A 19,497-nucleotide genomic window follows, 5' to 3' on the forward strand; every position below is an offset into this window, starting at 1 on the left:
CAAAAGCCAATGTGTGCTTCTTTAACCAATATATTCCAAGTAACGTCAAACTTGGCACTGTACTCACTCGTCCTCTTAGCAATCAGTAAGATGAACGGTTCGACAGATATGTGAAAAACACACACCCAATCACACAGACAGACAGATGTTTCTGTCATTTATAGATAAATTAGCATCAGGGCAGTATGTAAAATCCTAGCTATACACAGCATCAGAGCTACATGCTCTGTATGCTGTGTGGTTGTACCTGTTTGTGTGTGGGGTGGGCTGTATGTATAGTAAAGTATAGTATAAGTATATATACTCTTTTGATCCCGTGAGGAAAATTTGGTCTCTGCATTTATCCCAATCTGTGAATTAGTGAAACACACTCAGCACACAGTGAACACAGAGTGAGGTGAAGCACACACTAATCCCGGTGCTCGGGAACCTTGAGGGGTTAGGTGCCTTGCTCAAGGGCACCTCAGCCATTCCTACTGGTCGGGGTTCGAACCGGCAACCCTCCGGTTACAAGTCCGAAGCGCTGACCAGTAGGCCACAGCTGCCCCCATGTTGTGTGGCTGTACCTGTTTGTGTGTGGGGTGGGCTGTATGTTGTGTGGTTGTACCTGTTTGTGTGTGGGGTGGGCTGTATGTTGTGTACTTGTACCTGTTTGTGTGTGGGGTGGGCTGTATGCTGTGTGGTTGTACCTGTTTGTGTGTGGGGTGGGCTGTATGTTGTGTGGTTGTACCTGTTTGTGTGTGGGGGTGGGCTGTATGCTGTGTGGTTGTACCTGTTTGTGTGTGGGGTGGGCTGTATGCTGTGTGGTTGTACCTGTTTGTGTGTGGGGTGGGCTGTATGCTGTGTGGTTGTACCTGTTTGTGTGTGGGGTGGGCTGTATGTTGTGTGGTTGTACCTGTTTGTGTGTGGGGTGAAGCCCGTGAGCTCGGCCGTGGAAGAGGTAGATGGCTCCCCGGTGGTCGTCCTCCAGAGGAGCTCCCACCACCACTTCACTGTAGCCGTCCCCGTTCAGGTCCGGCACCGACGCCAGCGCAGAACCAAAGCGGCGATTCTCGGCACGCTCGGCCACCTCCAGTGAGCCCACCAGAAAGAACCGGGTCTGAAGAGGGAGGAGAGGAGAGGACGGGTCAGACGGGAACTAGCTGATAAATTAATCTAGGTGAGGATGTCTGTGCAGGCTCAGCAGAATAGAGAGACTCACACACTCTAACCTCTTCTGTTAAATATGATGTAGAGTCACACCTCCTCTGTGACTCTGTACACGTGCACTCTCATATACATGCACTCTCATGCCCTCTATGACTCTGTACACGTGCACTCTCATGCCCTCTGTGACTGTACACGTGCACTCTCATATACATGCACTCTCATCCCCTCTGTGACTGTACACGTGCATCCCTCTGTGACTATACATGCACTCTCATGGCCCCCTATGTGACTGTCACCCCCTATGTGACTGTACACGTGCACTCTGACCTCATCCATGACTCAGAACATGTGCACTCTGACCTCCTCCGTGACTCAGAACACGTGCACTCTTATACGTGCACTCTCACCTCCTCCGTGACTTTGTACACGTGCACTCTGCCCCTCTCCCAGCCTTCGCTAAAGAACATGGGTGCCGCCACCAGCAGGAAGTCTGTCACTTGGTCCTCATCGACGTCGAGTGGAGCAATCTCACTGCCAAAGTATGACCCAATCTACAGGAGGCAGACAGTCAACAAAAACAGCCAGCTGACCCATGAGGATATCCAATGATGTCCAGCATTTTACTGCTGCACCTAATATCGGCCCTCATTTATCAATCGAGCATAGAAACCAGCACCGATCTGAGCGCAAGATTTATTATGATGCACCATAAGACTTCAGACTCAAAAACTTATGTACACAAGTTGAGACTTGAGGTGAGATTTGAGCGTAGCCATCACTCACGCACAAATTGATAAATGCAATGCTTTGGGTGGAAATGAGTGTGCGCCTGTTTCATGTTGTACGCACGTTTGGTAAATGAGGGCCATTGACTCATTAACAGCAACAGGAGCACACCAGGGCATCGGGACCTCACCTGGAGGGTTGATTATGGACGTGTATGACTGACCTCACCTGGAGGTCTGATTATGGACGTGTATGACTGCTGTGTGTGTTCATGAGCTCTGGGTTGGGTTAGTTGTTTACTGTAAGTGTACATGATTGAGATGGGTTCAGGGTCAATTGTGTGCTTGCAGAATGGGATGACATTAACCTGCTGTCCTTTACGGGAGTGCAGAATGTGATGATATTTACCTGCTGTCCTTTAAGAGAGTGCAGAATGTGATGATATTTACCTGCTGTCCTTTAAGAGAGTGCAGAATGGTGAGGTTCCCATCATTCTGCAGGGTGAATATGATGACTTTCCCAGTGTGGTTGAAGCGTGGTGCCCCAGATACGTACAAACGGCCATGTTTAGCTGATACCACTGACGTGACTGTGTAACCTAGCCATGCAAAGGTCAGAGGTCAATCTACAAGCAATCATTTCAAATGGAACATCACACATCATGTCTTTGTGTGTGTGTGACTTACCGAGGTAGGCCGAATGTGTGTGTGTGTGTGTTACCGAGGTAGGCCCCGTGTGTGTGTGTGTTTGTGTGTGTGTGTGTGTGTCTTACTGAGGTAGGCCCCATGTGTTTGTGTGTGTGTGTGTGAGTGTGTGTCTTACCGAGGTATGCCCCATGTGTTTGTGCGTGTGTGTGTGTGTGTGTGTGTGTGTGTGTGTCTTACCGAGGTAGGATGTGTTTGTGTGTGTGTGTGTGAGTGAGTGTGTGTCTTACTGAGGTAGGCCACATGTGTGTGTGTGTATGAGTGTGTTTCTTACCAAGATAGGCCCCATGGTTCTTCAAGCTCTCCGGAAACTCGTAGCTGTAGGAGGACTTGGGAGGGATCACTTTCCCATGAGCCGTCTCTTTAAGAACCGCCCCATTCCAGTCATACGCTCCCACTGCTCCAACCAGCACCCCGTCCTATACACACACACACACACACACACACACACACGCGTATACACACAAACACACAATACTGTGTTTTGATGTAACCACTTTAAATTAAAAATTGTTTGTGCTGTAATTTGTTTGAAATAAAAGTGTTTGTGCTGCAGTTTCTGTCATTTATAATGGAGGTATTTGTTCAGTAGTTTCTTTGCTCTGTAGTTTGCTGGTGTTTGCAATACAGGTGCGTGTTCTGTAGTTTGCTGGTGTTGATAACAGAGGTGTTTGTTGTGTAGTTTGCTGGTGTTGATAACAGAGGTGTTTGTTTGCTGGTGTTTGTAATACGGGTTTGTTCTGTAATTTGCTGGTGTTGATAACAGAGGTGTTTGTTCTGTAGTTTGCTGGTGTTGATAACAGAGGTGTTTGTTCTGTAGTTTGCTGGTGTTGATAACAGAGGTGTTTGTTCTGTAGTTTGCTGGTGTTGATAATGCAGGTGCGTGTTCTGTAGTTTGCTGGTGTTGATAATAGAGGTGTTTGTTCTGTAGTTTGCTGGTGTTGATATTAGAAGTGTTTGTTCTGTAGTTAGTCCGTTAGTTTGCTGTGTTTGTAATATAGGTGATTGTTGGTGTTTGGCTCTCTGAGATGCAGGGGAATATATGCCGACACCCCTGTGGTTGTCTTGGTAATATTATGTCTAACTGACTTTTGCTATTTTGGTCTGAGGTCATTTGCACTCTGTAAAACCCACTGTTCCATTGTGTAATGGCTCCATAAAAGCCTTCTCTTCACTCATCTCTCGAACACTCCCTTCTTACCCCCCTCTCATCTTCTCCTTTCCCCTCACCCCCTCCTTCTCCTCATCCTCCTTTCCCCTCTTCTCCAACCTTCCTCCTCTCTTCTTCTCCCCTCCTCTTCTTCCCCCTCTTCTCTTCTTCTCCCCCCTCTTCTCCCTTCCTCCTCCTCTCCCTACTCTCCTCTGATGGATCCATGTGTGCATTTCTTCATAAGTGGTCTGTGTGTTTGCGACTTATAGCGTGTATGGTGTGTGTGCATCTGTGTGTTTTGGCAGTTTTAAAGAAGGCCTTCGATGGCATCAAGATTCCATCAAGCATAATGTGAAGACCACTGAAGTGTTCACTACTGAACCTGCAGGTGTTTAGGGTAGTTATGTAAAGGTTTTGGGGCACAAATGCTGATATGTTGAAGGCCCCTTATATGCAGAATAATTCCTTCTTCCGAGACCAGAATAAGATATAATAAGACCCTCTGCAGAGGCTTGTATATGAGAAGAGCACTGTGGGAAAGACTATGAGATGTCATAAGTCCCTTAAAATAGATTGAGTTTTGTGTGAACGTGTCAGGATCCTGCAGGGAATGACTGCCTTTGTGCCACCATGGTGGGCATTTTGTATATTGTTTTGTGTTTTGTGCTTGTTGCTGTTTCTCATGAGCTCTGTGTTTACCTGTCTGTCATGTGTCTTTCTCACCGCCCACCCCTTATTTGGTCTGCACTTCCTGTGTCGTTAGTTTCCCTACGTTTCTGCTCTCACCTGTTCCCTGTTATTGTCTTGTTGGTCTTGTCCAGTCCTTTGGCTTTCTGTTAATTGGTCTGTGCATTTCTACACCCCTCTGTTCCTCTTTCCGTCTCTCTTGTTGTCCTGTCAGTCATGTTTGTTTGTAGGTTTGTAAGCTTGTAAGGTTATAAGTTGTAGATTCATAATAAAGTGTGTTTGTCTGAACTTCGGCCTAGAAGAGTCTTGGGTCCTGTCCTTCCAACTCTGACAGTACGAACTGACCAAAGATGGAACCAGACTATAATGCCCGCATGGAGGAGTTAAGCCAGGCTGAGTACACCCTCAGCAGGCTTAATTCGGAACTGGTAAGATCCACTGATTTGGAGTGCTGGCATGCCATTTGTTCCCTAATGGAGAGAACAATTTCTTCAAAGCAGAGGTTCCAGGAATGGTTACCTTGGCAAACCAGATTTCAGGTCTGGGTAGAAATCTGCAGTCCCTCCTTGTTCCCACCAGTGACCTTGTTTGTGAGGTTGCTAGTCTCCAGCCTGACCCTGTCCCTGCATCAACTGGCTTCAGGCCAGTGTGCCAGGGGCTTCAGGTGGGTCAACTTCGCCACACTGAACGCCTGCGGCCATGCCTTGGGGTCTAGTTACAAACTTCAAAATACTAAATGAATTAAATTTCCAAATAGATTTTTTTTTCAATACAATTGCTCAAATTCAAAACATAGCATACAAAAAATCAGATTCAGTTTGTAGTGGCACAAGAAACACTCCATACAAGTCCTTAGCTACACCAAGCTAACGAACATAACTATCCGTTCCCATTCACAACCGTTTCTTGTGCTTACTGTAACTTAGCTAGCTAGGTTAACATGCAAAATGAATTATTTATTCCATGTTCAAAAGAGTGTTTAATTGGCATCACACACAAGCAATGACAGTAAAACGGTATACAAAATTATATTTATCTTCTCTTATTGCTTATTCAGAGAAACGTTTATGGACGCCAATTTAGGAATCGGAAGTAGGTACCAGTTTGTTCCAATGGCAAATCCTGATATGCTTCATCTTGTTACTGTAAACTGAAGTATCTTTGCTCAAAGGTCACTGGGGAAGAAAGCACTGGTCACTAAGAATCCTCCTTAGAAATGCATGGTGTTAGCTCGTAACGGCAATATGACAATTGTCTACATGTATCCCACCCCATCCTGTATGTCAGGACTTAGCGCTAAGTTGTGACCTTACACCTCCCTCTCCCTAGGTGTAAGGTCCATCATTAGTAATTTGTTACAGTTTTTCTCAGTCGCTTTGGTGCTTTTTTCAGATCAGAATGAAAATTCTCATAACTATTAGTTCAACCTCCACAACATTTAGTCATTTGTGCACATCATAGTAGCAATTTCTCCTTCCTCTGAACAAATTGCAAATACTTTTGGACATGTATCAGTTGCTTTCATACAATTCTCTGCTGTTTTTTAACATTATGATTTGCTTATGTCATGTCAGTCAAAATGAACTATACTTATGAATGCTGAATAGTCGTTCCCAATAAAACTAATAGTCTTCATTTCATTGCTTGAGTCATTACATACAAAATTGTTGAACTAGTTATCAAATTCTGTCACAGTGCTGTAGAATTGCAAAGAGCATACAGTTAAAATGTATGGATTCAGTGTCTTGTACTCACTTACTCGCCTAACTACAGCAATGTGTAACTTTACTGTAGTTTTCAAATGGCTGTACAAGTACTGTATAGTGCTGTCTTGAGCATGTTCAGGTAGTGTCACCGAGTTCTGACCTTTTTTTGCATTGGAAAACACTGAGAGAACTGTCATAATGAAAACATGACAAAGCCATTTGACTATCTTGTTCATAAACGATGGTGTCAAGACTTCTCATTTTGATGACACTGACAGTTTCATTGACATGAATACCTGCTTTTGAGGAATGGACTATCCATTTTGAGCAAGTGACGTGCTTTTGCAGGTCATCCACTAGGTTTTGCGAATTGTTTTGCGAACTGTTTTGAGAATTGCACTAACTTCTGTGCAAATGTTAAAGGAGAATTCCGGTGTGATATTGACCTAAAGTGTATTGAAACATGATACTGAGTGTGAACGTATGTCTCATAGCCCATCTCAGCTTGTCCCCTGCACTCCAAAAATCTGGGCTAGTTAGCCGATGCTACCAACAGCTTTTTCAATAGTGGTGCTTCGCATCGGGCTGGCCATGCAAATAAATCACTGTTTTACACCCATTTACGAGGCTCAATGTATCTCCACACTTCATTGGTAGACTTCCGAGGGCCCTGACATTTAAAACGAGACATTGAGAACTTTGAAAAAGCACTGGTAGTTTACTTACAAGACGATTTATACACTGTAAAACCCAATGTTGCTTGTTTGTTTTCATAACTAATTTTTCCTTTTCAATACAACACAGATTTGTGCAAAAAGTCATTTTAACTTAAAATAATCAATTGAAAACGTCTCAACTACATGGAAGTTCACTCAATGAAAAGCCATGTTATGTTAATAATAAATGTCAAGTTGAGTTGACTACTGCCAATTTGTGCAGCATCACGTGTAGCACGTTTTGCGTCTTGCGTCATCATGTAGTGGCTTATTGGCGAGCGTTCTTTCGGTCGGTGCAGATGAAATGGATGGTGGAACAACATCAGACTGATACCCCATCATCGTATTTTTGCAAGGTGAGTGTAAAGGTTAACTTGCAAGTAATATTTTACATGTTTTACGTTTTTTACTTGATGAAATTGTCGTCCGTGTTGCCCCGTTTATTGAAAACGTAACCGCAAAACTTGCTGGCTGAAATTCACAGTATAGCTAACAGCGTAGCAGACCGAGTTAGCTGCCCTAGACATTATTCGTCGAACGATTTCGAAAGGAGAAATCATTAAGCCCAGGGCAGGAGACCGTTTATTTAGTTTGCTTGCGGTTAGCTTTCTTTAGGACACGGCTAGCTAGCCCTGAAACATGACGCTCGGTGTACTTCAGAGTGGGATAGCGGGGCTCCTATTCGCCATGTGACATGCATTTCAGCCACTTCACACGCTCAACCCTCAACCGATAGGGTCGCCTGCAGTGTTGTGCAAGTTACAAATTAACGAATTGACGTTCATATTTCACCAATTCAGTTTTGAACTAGTTCATGTTCAGTTCATTAACAGTTTTGTTTAGAAGCCGAGGAACTCTGGGAGTCAGTTCAATTTATTTAGTTAATATAGAGTGTCCGGAGTATCACAATATGTTAAGTTCAGTTAAAAGTTAATAGAAAAATGAACTAGTTCATGCTCAACACTGGTCGCCTCCTAGTAGAAAGCATGGGGGTAATACAGTGCTATTTTGTTGTTTGCTTGAGGAAAATATAACATGCTTATTAAACTATCATGCAATATCTCCATCCTAATTCTTTCTTACTTATCTTTTTTCAGGTGTACAAGATCAAGTTACAAACGTGAATGCGGTGGACTTGTAAGTTGTGTACCTACTACTCAGGAAATCGCAAACGAATAATTGAACATTATAGAACCATTCATGGGCATTATGGAAGAAATTGTCCTTTGCCCTGTATCTACAGTGACTGTCCTCTAGTTTTCCGATCACAGGAATCCCTTAATAAGCATTTAAGGGAACATGAACTTCCACAACATGGAGGGTTAACCCTTAGAATTAACTGTCAATTGTGTGACTTCAATAATACAGTCACTGTAAAACAGTACTTGGGTCATCTTGGGAAACATCTTGGAAACAAAGAGACAGTTACGTGCCCTTTTAATCACTGTTCGTACAAAATAAGAAATTACAGTACCTTTACTTCGCACAAAAGCCGTTATCACAACAATGTCACACTGCAATACTTGAAATCTGAGCTTATTACTCAAACACATTTAGAGGGGGAACTTGTGGCTGATCAAGTGATTTCAGATGTCAGTGATTCAGAATGTTCTTCGGATGAGCGTGTAAATGAGCAGGAGGATGCCTCTGATAAAGTTCAAGCAAGACTTGCGTCTTTAACACTGCGATTGGAAACTGTTTTACATGTGTCAAAGACTGCAGTTCAGCAGATAGTTACAGAATTTAGGGATATTGGTGTTTTATTGAATGAGGTAAACAAAAATACTCTTGATAAAGCATTAAGGCAGACTGGATGTACCATTGATGAAAACACTATACATTTAGTAAAGGATACCTTTTGCCAGACAAATAATTTTAGCTGTCTTTCAGAGGGTGGGTCTTTGTCAACTGAGAAACGGAGGTTATCTTTTTTCAAAGAAAACTTCAGTTTAATTAACCCAGTTGAATGTTTTAGATTTGTCGTCAAAGCAAACATTTGTTTATGTCCCAATCTTGCGTGTTCTTCAAGTGTTGTTGAATAGAGGTGATGTAATTGACAGAGTTTTGGAAGAAAACCGAAAATTACCATCTGGCCAGTATAAGTCTTTTTTTGATGCATCGTTCTGTAAAGAAAATCCACTTGTTAATGGTGAAGATTTAAGTATTGCTTTGGGCTTGTATATTGATGATTTTGAGATCTGTAACCCTTTAGGGACTTCAAGAAAGAAACACAAGTTGTGTGCAATCTATTGGGTAATTGGTAATTTGCCTGTAAGAGACAGATCATCACTGTCTACTATATATCTGGCTGCCCTATGCAAAAGTCAACATATTAAAGCATTTGGTTATGGTCCAATTGTTGAGCCACTGCTGAGAGACCTACAGTTGCTTGAAAAGAAAGGGATTTACGTCGATAGGTTAGGAACCAGTGTCAGAGGCACAGTGCTATACATTTCATCAGATAATTTGGGGGCACATTCTTTTGCTGGCTTTCAGGAGTCCTTTAATGTGGACAAGTTTTGCAGATTTTGTCTTGCAAGTCGAAAAAAGATATTCAAACTTGTTCTGTAAGAAGTGGGGCATTTGTATTGAGAACAATAGAGTCACATAACCTGAATCTCTCTGAGCTTAAAGAAAACACAAATTTGAAAAGTGTTAATGGTGTAAAAAGTGACTGTGTTCTAAATGAACTGCAATACTTTCACTGTATAAGAGGGTTTCCACCTGACTTTTTGCACGACCTATTTGAAGGCATAGTACCTTTTGAGCTGTGTTTGTGTTTGAAACTATTCATTGACAGAAAATATTTTACATTAAATAATTTAAATACTGCCATACAGCTCTTCCCTTACAAGTACTCTGACAAAACCAATTGTCCTCAAAAAATTCCTGTAAATTTTCATTTATCTGGAACGATAGGAGGAAACGGCCATGAAAATTGGACTCTGTTAAGGTTGTTGCCATTAATTATTGGTGGTGATGTCCCTGAAAATGATGATGCGTGGTCTCCGCTTCTGGAACTGAAAGACATTGTTGAAATCTTGGCTTCGTCCACTTTTACAGATGAAAGCATCTGTTACCTAGAAGCAAAGATCTTTGAACATAGGAAACTTTTAACAGATGTATTTCCTGATGTGAATCTCAAACCCAAACATCATTTTCTAGAGCATTATCCCCATCTGATTCGTTGCCTTGGACCTGTGGTTGACTTCTGGACATTTCGCTTCGAGGCAAAACATAGTTTTTTCAAGAAAGCTGTTCGTGACCTTGATAATTTCAAGAACATTGTGTTGTCTCTGGCCAACAGACACCAGCTTATGTTGGCATACCATTTTGACATGCCTTGTCTGTTCAAGCCAGCAGTGGAAGTAGAGAGGACAACACACAATTCCCTTGAAAATGTGCCCCTCCCAGTCAAACTAGCTATTCAGCACAAATTCAGTCATCTGACCACTATCACTTGCCACAACAGCCTTAATACATGGAACAAAATATGTAAAGGGGATGTTTGTGTCTTTTGGAAACAGAAGTGGACTCCCGGATTTCTGCCAAGTCCTGTACATAGCAATAGTAGACAACAAGGCGTTCTTTGTTCTTCAACCTTTCTCTGCTTGGAATCTGGACCACTACAGATGTTTTGAAGTTTGCAGTGCTGAGGATTCCCAACTGGTTGTGGTCGACCCTGCAGAACTGAACCACTACGTCCCCCTGTCAGCCTACGTGGTTTCAGGCAGACTCCTGATTTCTCCTAAGGCATTTCTGCTACACTGAGGTGATTCTTTTGGCTTATTTGCAGGATAACACAATGCCTTGTATTGCACTCTCCTAAAGTAAAACCCCATACTTGGTTGATTACTTACCTTTTCCAATCTGCACTAAATCTTTTCACAATCTTTTTGAAAATACCAGATGCAGTTGCTTACAACGTGTCACACATTCAGTAGTGAGCTTGTGGATCTGTAATTTACAAAGAATGTTCCCAATATTGGGGTATAGGCCTCGTGGTTAAATGTCTTACCTGGTTGGGGTTCTATGAATGTGATCATGACTTTGCTTTGTTTATCAGAAAACGTGTGTTTTGTTCTTTGTAGATTCACCATGTTGCTCCGTGTCATCCTAACCGAAGAGGACATTCGAAGGGTCATCATTGAGAACATGCCCGACACGGTTGATGACCTGCACTTGATCCTCAAAAACAAGCTTGGATTGGAAGGAGTTTTGAGGGTACAATTTCAAGATCCAATGTTCAATAATGAGCTTTGCAACTTGAGTAACATGTCAGATCTCCCTAAAGATAAGGTGACTTTGAAAGTGTTCAGTCAGCCTCTTGAAGAACTCCAATTTCATTCAGAAGAACTTCATTATCATACAGACTCAACTTTGGACACTGCAAGCTTAATCACATCCCCTGAGTCGAGCCCCAGTCGAGTCCAGTCCACCCCAAGTCGTCGTCGCCAGCTGCCTGTGTCATTTCAGATCCCTACCTTTGGGTTTGATACAGAGCTAAGGTTAAGGCAGGGAAATGAAGCCTTCCAGAAGGATGGAACCCTTCTTGATATCTCCAAAGGTATGAAATCAGACATTTTGGAAAAATTAGCAGAAGCGATTTATGCCTTTAGCCCCTATGTAGAACCTGAGGAAATTGATATGGTGGCGCAAGCCCTCATCGAAAAACATCCATGTCTGAGGGAACCAGGGTCTGTTGCTGGATGGTACTGTTGGAGGTTTAGTTTAAAGTTTAAAATGGGTAACTTCAGACACAAACTAAAAGAGGCTGGATGTCAAGAGCTCAAGATCAACTCGCGGTCATCCAGCACATCTGGGAAAAGAACTTTTAAGAAGGCTAGAAAATCAGAAGTCAACTTCATGCCAAACATCCCGGAAGGAAAAACGAATCATTCCCTTGACGAAGAAAGGACAGCAATGCTCACAGAAATGAAGAGGAGGAAGGTTGATTGGACGAAAATTCAGGCGATGATGACCAGCACATTCTCTTTGCGAAGAAAGGAAATCGTTGAGGAGCAGCCACTTGTGACTGTCATCAAAGATAGATGGCCAGTACTGTTCTCTGAACGTCAGGTAAAGTACTTCTCTATTTCAAATGAGTCGAGTATGATCCGAATAGTGGCTTATTAAGAATAGAACTGTATTAAATGTCATTTTAATTTCACATATAAAGCGCCAAAAACATAACACGTCTCATGGTGCTTTAAGACCATTTCATACTTCAAGAGACAAAAGTTGTTTGCTTGTGACTTTTTGTTGCAGGTGTCGCGGCCCTCTGGGCTTTTATAGTTCAGCGACAGCAACATAAGAATTACGACTTATGTCATAAGAGATGGAACTGTTGTCGCGATGTAAATTTTAGAGGTAGTGCTAGGCTAAATCAACAGAATGTTACTGGGACAACAGTTGGCGACAGCGTTTTGCACCGCTACAATGTTCTAGATGTACGCAACAAGCTCGTAGACAGCCCTAGCAGACAGAATATTTGTCTCCTGGTAATGTTTTGTCAAGTTGTTTAAGTTTTGTCTTGAAGTATGAACCAGTCTTTACACAGAGTGGTAACGTTCCTACAGAGCCTAAGAGTACCAGGGGCAAGGAAAAACTCTAGAGATATAGGAAGAAACCTTGGGCAGTTCCATGACTCAAGAGGTTGACACATCTGCCTAGGGTCAGTCTGGAACAGAGGGTAGGACATGGTGTTAAAGCAACCTGGGTATTGCTTACAGGAGTTTGGATGGTGGTGACATGACCAGTATGATCATGCATGATGGCTGTATTAAGCAACAATTGCTAATATCTGCTGTCATGAAGACTTTAAAATGATAAATATCAGTGCTATTGAATCCCTCTGCTTATTTTCTTCTTTTATGCCTACAAAATTGAAGCTGAGTTTGCTCGCCTCACCACTGTTGACCTGAAAGGCTGTCTCTTTGCTGGCCTTGACAAGTATCTGCAGAGGTTTATTGATCTCTACAGAGCCAAGACTGGTGTGGTGGAGCTGAAGAAGCTGTTGACAACACTGGATAGTGATGTAAGTAGGCTTGCGTGATATTTTAAACAATATGTTTTTCTGTTTAAACAAAAGTTATTATAGTAAATATTACTACATGGGGTTGGTTCAGTAACGGGGTTCTCCCAGTTCCTGTCTTTTTTCCGGTCCTCTCTTTAATCAACAGCTAACGTATTTTCACACGGGTCAATGGTGTCATCCAACCGGAAAAAAACACTATCAGTTTAAAATGTATAGTTTTCCAATTTTGTCTGCAGCTTTCTTTGTTTCATGACTTATAATTGCACTTGTTTATCCTGTATCTGTGTCTCTCTCTGGTTGGATGAAATTGGTATATTAGGAACATAGAGCTACAGTATTTAACACTTTCACACACACACACACACACACACACACACACACACACACACTTTATTTACTGTTAAATACTCTCTTCTGATGCTATCTGATTGAAGCTGTTCCATTGATTGTGTATTGTCAATTGTTTTTAGTGTTCCAACCAATGGAAAAGGACCATCGTGCTGATGGGGCTCCCCCACTACCTCAAAGATGTTGCGTCCAACTTTTCAAGTTCAGGTATAATTTTATATTTTTTGTCAATGCAGATCATCCCCCATTCTTATGGATTTACCCTTACATGTACATATCCTGTATTTTAGGACCTAAACAGCGGGTTGGGACCAATCAGGAGTAAATAGCCCTATAGCGCTAACCGCTCCAACATGTGTGTGTATGTCCATACCAGCATGGCCTCAATGTCATTGTCCAGGCTTCACATAACTTCTGTGGCACATAAATTAACTCCGTAGCTTCAGGTCGTCGAGCCAAGTGGCCTAACATTTTGGGTGGGCCAGAATTCAGGGGTCTATAGCCGCAAGTGGCACCAGTTAGCACCCGCACCTGAAGGTGCGAAAGGAATTAGCCTTGGCACGGCCTGGCTAGCTTGGCTTTGGCCCGACGATCTGATGGGGGCTAATGAAAGCACTGCTCATTTCACACTGTTTTTTGTTTTTTAATTGCCTTTAAAAATAGGTTTTTAAGTACTCAATAGCTCACATTGTGCTTTTTTTAAAAACAATTTTATATTCACAATATTTATCAATATTGTGAAGTGTTGTGATCTTGCAGGTCAGCTATTTTCACTAGTTTGGGTTCCAGGGAGAATATTTAGGAACCACTGGTGTCTCATGCTTAATGCCGTTTTGGCCACAACAACAGAATCAATGAAGGTTTATTTTATCACATGTTTGTCCATTTTTTTTAGGCCACAGTTGCTGAGGAGGACATGACGAGAGGAATGACTGTGGGCATCCTCATGGTGGCAGATGGGAATGATGCTGTTGGTTTCGCTGTGGTCATTGAGGAAGAAATCATCCTTTCGTTGCTCAGTGATTTTCCAACAGCTGTGGCACTTCTGTTGGGTCTGCTCTACGCACTGAACATTGACTACCCCAAAGACACAAGGTACACATTTGAAGTCATTCAGAAGGTGCTCATGGACATTGGTGGAGGCCATTGCACTGCGTTGGTTCATGGCTTGAGAAACAGACTCTTGAGGAAAACCATGTAAGCTTAAAGCAGAGTTTAAGCTTTGGCCAAATGTGAACAAAATGTGAACTTGATTGAGAAATGGACTCTTGTTATTTTTGTTAGATGTCTTATAGATTGTGTACTGCAATTGACAATTTAATGACTTGTACAAGTTTACATGCCAACTTTGGAAGGGCACATACTGTGAATTTGTTGGGATATTTACAGTGCGTATTTGGGTATAGCGACACCGTGTACACATTAACACACACTATATTCTGAATACAGTAGCACAGTGTATTTGGGACACATAACACACACGGGGTGTGTTTATTTGGGGACATAGAAACACACACGGAATGGATTTATTTGGTGGACAGAGTAACACACACGGTATGGATTTATTTGGTGGACACAGTAACACACACGGTGTGGATTTATTTGGGGGACACAGTAACACACACGGTGTGGATTCATTTTGGGGGACACAGTAACACACACGGTGTGGATTTATTTTGGGGGACACAGTAACACACTCGGTGTGTTTATTTTGGGGACACGGTAACACACTCGTGTGGATTCATTTTGAAGGACAGTAAAACACACAGTATGGATTTATTTGGGGGAAGGTAACACAAACTGGGGTTTTATCCATAGTGTGTATGTGATCAATCTTGTTATTTGTGATGCACTTTTTTGATGCACTTTTTTATTATTTGGTTAATTGCTCTATTATTTGTAACTGGCTGCACATTGTTTAATGCCAAAACATTTGTTTAAGATGTCATCAAAATGGAAAATGTTGCCTTAAATTTCTATAACTTACAATGCAAGATACATTTTAGTATTGGTGATTGCCTAAATATGATGCATTAAATAACGGATAACACATAGTGAGATGACATCATGTGTTGGTACTGTTAAAGGAGTAGCTCACTCAAAAATGACTTATTTTCTATCACTTACACCCCTCATGAAGCCTTCAATTCATTTATTTTTTATTTTTGTTGCATTCCTAATTGAGACAAAATGTGAGTCTTCTCTCTTGAATCAAATTATTGGCTCAATAATGCAAAAACAAACAATCTTCATGAATTCAAGCCTTCATGGGGTGTGTAACTGATAAAAAATAAGTATTTGTTCCAAAAAGTAATCGTATTTACTCATCTGTTTTTATTAAAGAGGCTTGAATTGGATCTCAGTGTTTTTGGTTTATGAAGCTATATCTTCAATAAAACAAGAAACATATTGGGCAGTATTAATTGTTAAATTGTATTAGATGTGTGGGGTGAGAACTACATTACATTTAAGTAGTTGGTGTATGTAACTCACTAGCATTGCAGTGAAATCATCCAAAGGCTTAAGTAGCTTAAGGATAAGTTATATCAACTAAAGATACCAAGTGGTGAAGTTATATCAACTAAAGGTATCAAGTGCTGAAGTTAAATCAACTAAAGGTATCAAGTTATATCAACTAAGGATATTAAGTGGTGAAGTTATGTCAACTAAAATAATCAAGTTATATTAACTAAAGATATCAAGTGCTGAAGTTAAATGAACTAAAGATATCAAGTTATATCAACTAAAGCTATCTAGTCATACAAACTAGAGTTGAGTTGAGTCAAATAGCAAGTTTTATTTGAGTTAACTCCATTGTCTTTGTTGTCGTAACATAAAATTCTTTCGCAGCATGGTTACATAAATATTTAAGTTCAAACAGCAAGTTGGGTTTTACAGTGTACAGACAGTATCTTCGAAGTTTAGCGTTTGCAGCCATCTTGAATTTAGTCACGATAAGTCGAGCAGCGGTAAGAATGAACAGGTATGATAAGGGATCAGATTCCAAAAATAATTCGGTGGAAATGCATGGATTCCAGTTGCTGCTACTGGAAGAAACTGGAATCCATGCATTTTCACTGAATTATTTTGGAATCTGATCCCTTATCATACCTGTTCATTCTTACTGATTCGAATTTATCGTGGACTAAATTCAAGATGGCTGCAAACGCTTAAACTTGAAGATACTGCCTGTATAAATCGTCTTGTAAGTAAACTACCAGTGCTTTTCAAAGTTCTCAATGTCTCGTTTTTAAATGTCAGGGCCCTCGGAAGTCTACCAATGAAGTGTGGAGATACATTGAGCCTCGTAAATGGGTGTAAAACAGTGATTTATTTGCATGGCTAGCCCGATGCCGAAGCACCACTATTGAAAAAGCTGTTGGTAGCATCGGCTAACTAGCGCCAGATTTTGGAGTGCAGGGGACAAGCCGAGATGGGCTATGAGAGATACGTTCACACTCGGTATCATGTTTCAATACACTTTAGGTCAATATCACACCGGAATTCTCCTTTAATAGTGATGTGAGAAAAGCACCAAAGCGACTGAGAAAAACTGTAACATGGACAACTCACTTACATGGTGGGAACGTTGAATTTAACAAAGTATAAGTTGTCGATTCGCGACGATCCTGTTTGTATTCACTGGAAATCGTATGGACCTAGCAGTACAAATATCAAACATCTGCCTAGTGCCTACCATTGCAAATCACATCTTTCATTGCTGTTGATCTGTTATCACAAATTTCATTAACCATATTAACAATATAGAGTTACCTTCACTATCTAACAAAAACCTACTGCTACAGTAGCCCTACAGGGCTGGTGGCTGAAATATTCCCACAATATTTTGATTTTGTAGCTACTAACTACCATGTAACTTACAGTAAGTAGTAATGGTGCAAAAAAAGAAAATGCAGCGCTAGTTTAAAACTAGCTAGTTTCAACGTAAGTTTTGAGACACACCTTACACGTAAACTTATGATCAAACTTACACTCGACTAGTGCAACTAGCTGCTAGTCACTAAGGAAGAGAACACTGGTCACTAAAGAAGAGAGCATTGGTCACTAAGGAAGAGAGCATTGGTCACTAAGGAAGAGAACACTGGCCACTGAGGAAGAGAGAGACCTTACAGGTGAGATGACTCTTGTAGTGAAGACAAGAAAGACCATCTGCTCACAGAGGAATAAGTGAGTTGGGCATCAATAACGTTGCATAAGGAAGACTCTACTGGTGTGCAGAAGTTTGCGTTCTGACATCATAGATTAAAGTAGGCCAGCTCTCCAGTCCCACTAAATTTCAGCAGTGGAGCTGTTGCAGGACAGCCACAGGCCAAGGATTTGCTCACTGTTGACGTGGAAGACTTGACTACCAGCCATGGCATATTCACCAAATAACGCCTCCATCTGGGATCCATTTACTTCAGCACATACAACAGGTACATTCTGTCTGCAGGCACAAGTCAATAAGTACAGCAGATAAATCCACGATCAAAAGTTTATCACACCAAACAAACACGACCAACTACATACCTCATGGTTGGGCTCCATGACTAAAGATCAGTATAAGAAATGAAGATTTAAACTAGTTTTTTGTGCACAAATTAAACATAGGAATCAGAACACTAAATTAACAGGGAGACCTATACAATTAAATGACCAGTGGTTCTAGTGCAGCAGAGCTCATAAAGATGCTCTGAGCCAAACCAATAAACATACACTGAAATTTAATTTCATCCATTTCAGCCCGTTTTATTTGCACCAAACTCGAATGACTATGCTCTCATTTCTAATAAACTATACAATACAATTCACATCAACGTGCCAGTAAAGAGTCTTAAACACGGTCACATGGAGAACCATACAAATGGGACACTAGTGCACGTGTGTTTGAGTGAGTGCAAGTGTGTGTGTGTGTGTGTGTGTGAGTAAGTGTGTGTGTGTGTGTGTGTGTGTGCGCTTCTACAAGGAAAAATCAACAAAACCATATGTGTTCACTGGCCAGCCTCTGGTCCTTAAGGCGAGAGGAACGAGAGGAAAATAACTTTCCACAGGGTTATCGTGCAGCTCTCTCTCTCTCCCTCTCTCTCTCTCTCTCTCTCTCCCTTCCCCTGAGCGGGGCCTCTGGAATCCTTAGTCCCCGGCAGGAATGTGCTGTTTTTCCCAGCTCCGCTGGAGCCCTGTGGCTTAAGGCATTTACTCTAACCCATTACCTGCCTCAGTCAGGCACCCGCAACACCCACTGCCCTTCAGGCTGGGAAAGGCCAAACACACCGGCAGAATTCCCACCCAGCCCACCCAGCAAGGACACTTTGTTGTCTACTTTCTGAAGCTGAGGGAATTGAAAGACAGACAGACAGATAGATAGATAGATTGACAGATATATATATATATATATATAGATAGATAGATAGACAGATAGATTGATAGACAGATATATGTATATATAGATAGATAGATAGAGATAGATAGATTGATAGACAGATATATGTATATATAGATAGATAGATAGATAGATAGATAGATAGATAGATAGATTGATAGACAGACAGATAGATAGATGGACAGATATATTGATAGACAGATAGACAGACAGATAGATAGATGTGACTTCAGTGGCACTGGCGGGGAGAGGAAGGAAAGCTGGCAAGAACAGTGTTGAGTGAGGTCTGGTAGTGCGACTCACCTCCACTATGTGAGAGGAAAACCCTGCCTGGGACATCTGCAGCTCGAACGATGTCTTGTTTTTGTTGGTTCCTGGACACAAAACAACACACCCCACCCATTCACCATAAAAGACTTAAAAGAAACATATTTAGAGATTAATTATTATCTCTATGTATTATCTATCTAAGACACACCCTCGAGACTGAAGATCTTCTCGCCCAGGGCATCCACGATGTCCTTGAGGGCTGACTCATCAGTCACACTAAAGAAGTGTTCATCAGGGTCGGTGGCGATGAACTTGATCTCCTTGAGGAAGGCTTCAGGGTTGATGCCCCGACGGTTGTAGTAACCCAGCACCTGGTCAGAGCACAGAGCACCAAGAACAGGGTCAACTAACACCTCAGAGCAAGTGCTAAATTTACAGTAAGTGCTACATTTTAACTCAGCGTAAGTGCTAAGCTGTAACTCCGAGTAAGTCATACATCTCCAAAAAGAAAACCCCAAAAGACTTTGGCCCTGAGTCTGGCAGCGATGTTTCCATGTCATAAAGGCTTTTCTCCCGCAAAGCTATGTCAAGGCCGGGAATCTGTGCGAAATGTGCGAAACCTCT

At 41.7% G+C, this 19,497-nt stretch overlaps 1 protein-coding gene across 1 annotated transcript in view; it reads right to left on the minus strand.

The window, feature by feature from the left end:
- The window catches only part of LOC125302784 (integrin alpha-11-like), a 62,874-nt gene that overhangs the window by 11,979 nt on the left and 31,398 nt on the right, over window positions 1–19,497 (minus strand). The window contains exons 9-14 of the mRNA XM_048256104.1: window positions 19,082–19,244; window positions 18,907–18,977; window positions 2,854–2,998; window positions 2,325–2,473; window positions 1,557–1,700; window positions 896–1,099 (exon numbers count right to left, since the gene is read on the minus strand). Of these exons, the coding sequence (XP_048112061.1) occupies window positions 896–1,099; window positions 1,557–1,700; window positions 2,325–2,473; window positions 2,854–2,998; window positions 18,907–18,977; window positions 19,082–19,244 (876 nt within the window). The remainder of the gene's footprint in view (window positions 1–895; window positions 1,100–1,556; window positions 1,701–2,324; window positions 2,474–2,853; window positions 2,999–18,906; window positions 18,978–19,081; window positions 19,245–19,497) is intronic.

Source organism: Alosa alosa, chromosome 11 (genome assembly GCF_017589495.1).
Source record: "Alosa alosa isolate M-15738 ecotype Scorff River chromosome 11, AALO_Geno_1.1, whole genome shotgun sequence".
Lineage (NCBI taxonomy): Eukaryota > Metazoa > Chordata > Actinopteri > Clupeiformes > Clupeidae > Alosa > Alosa alosa.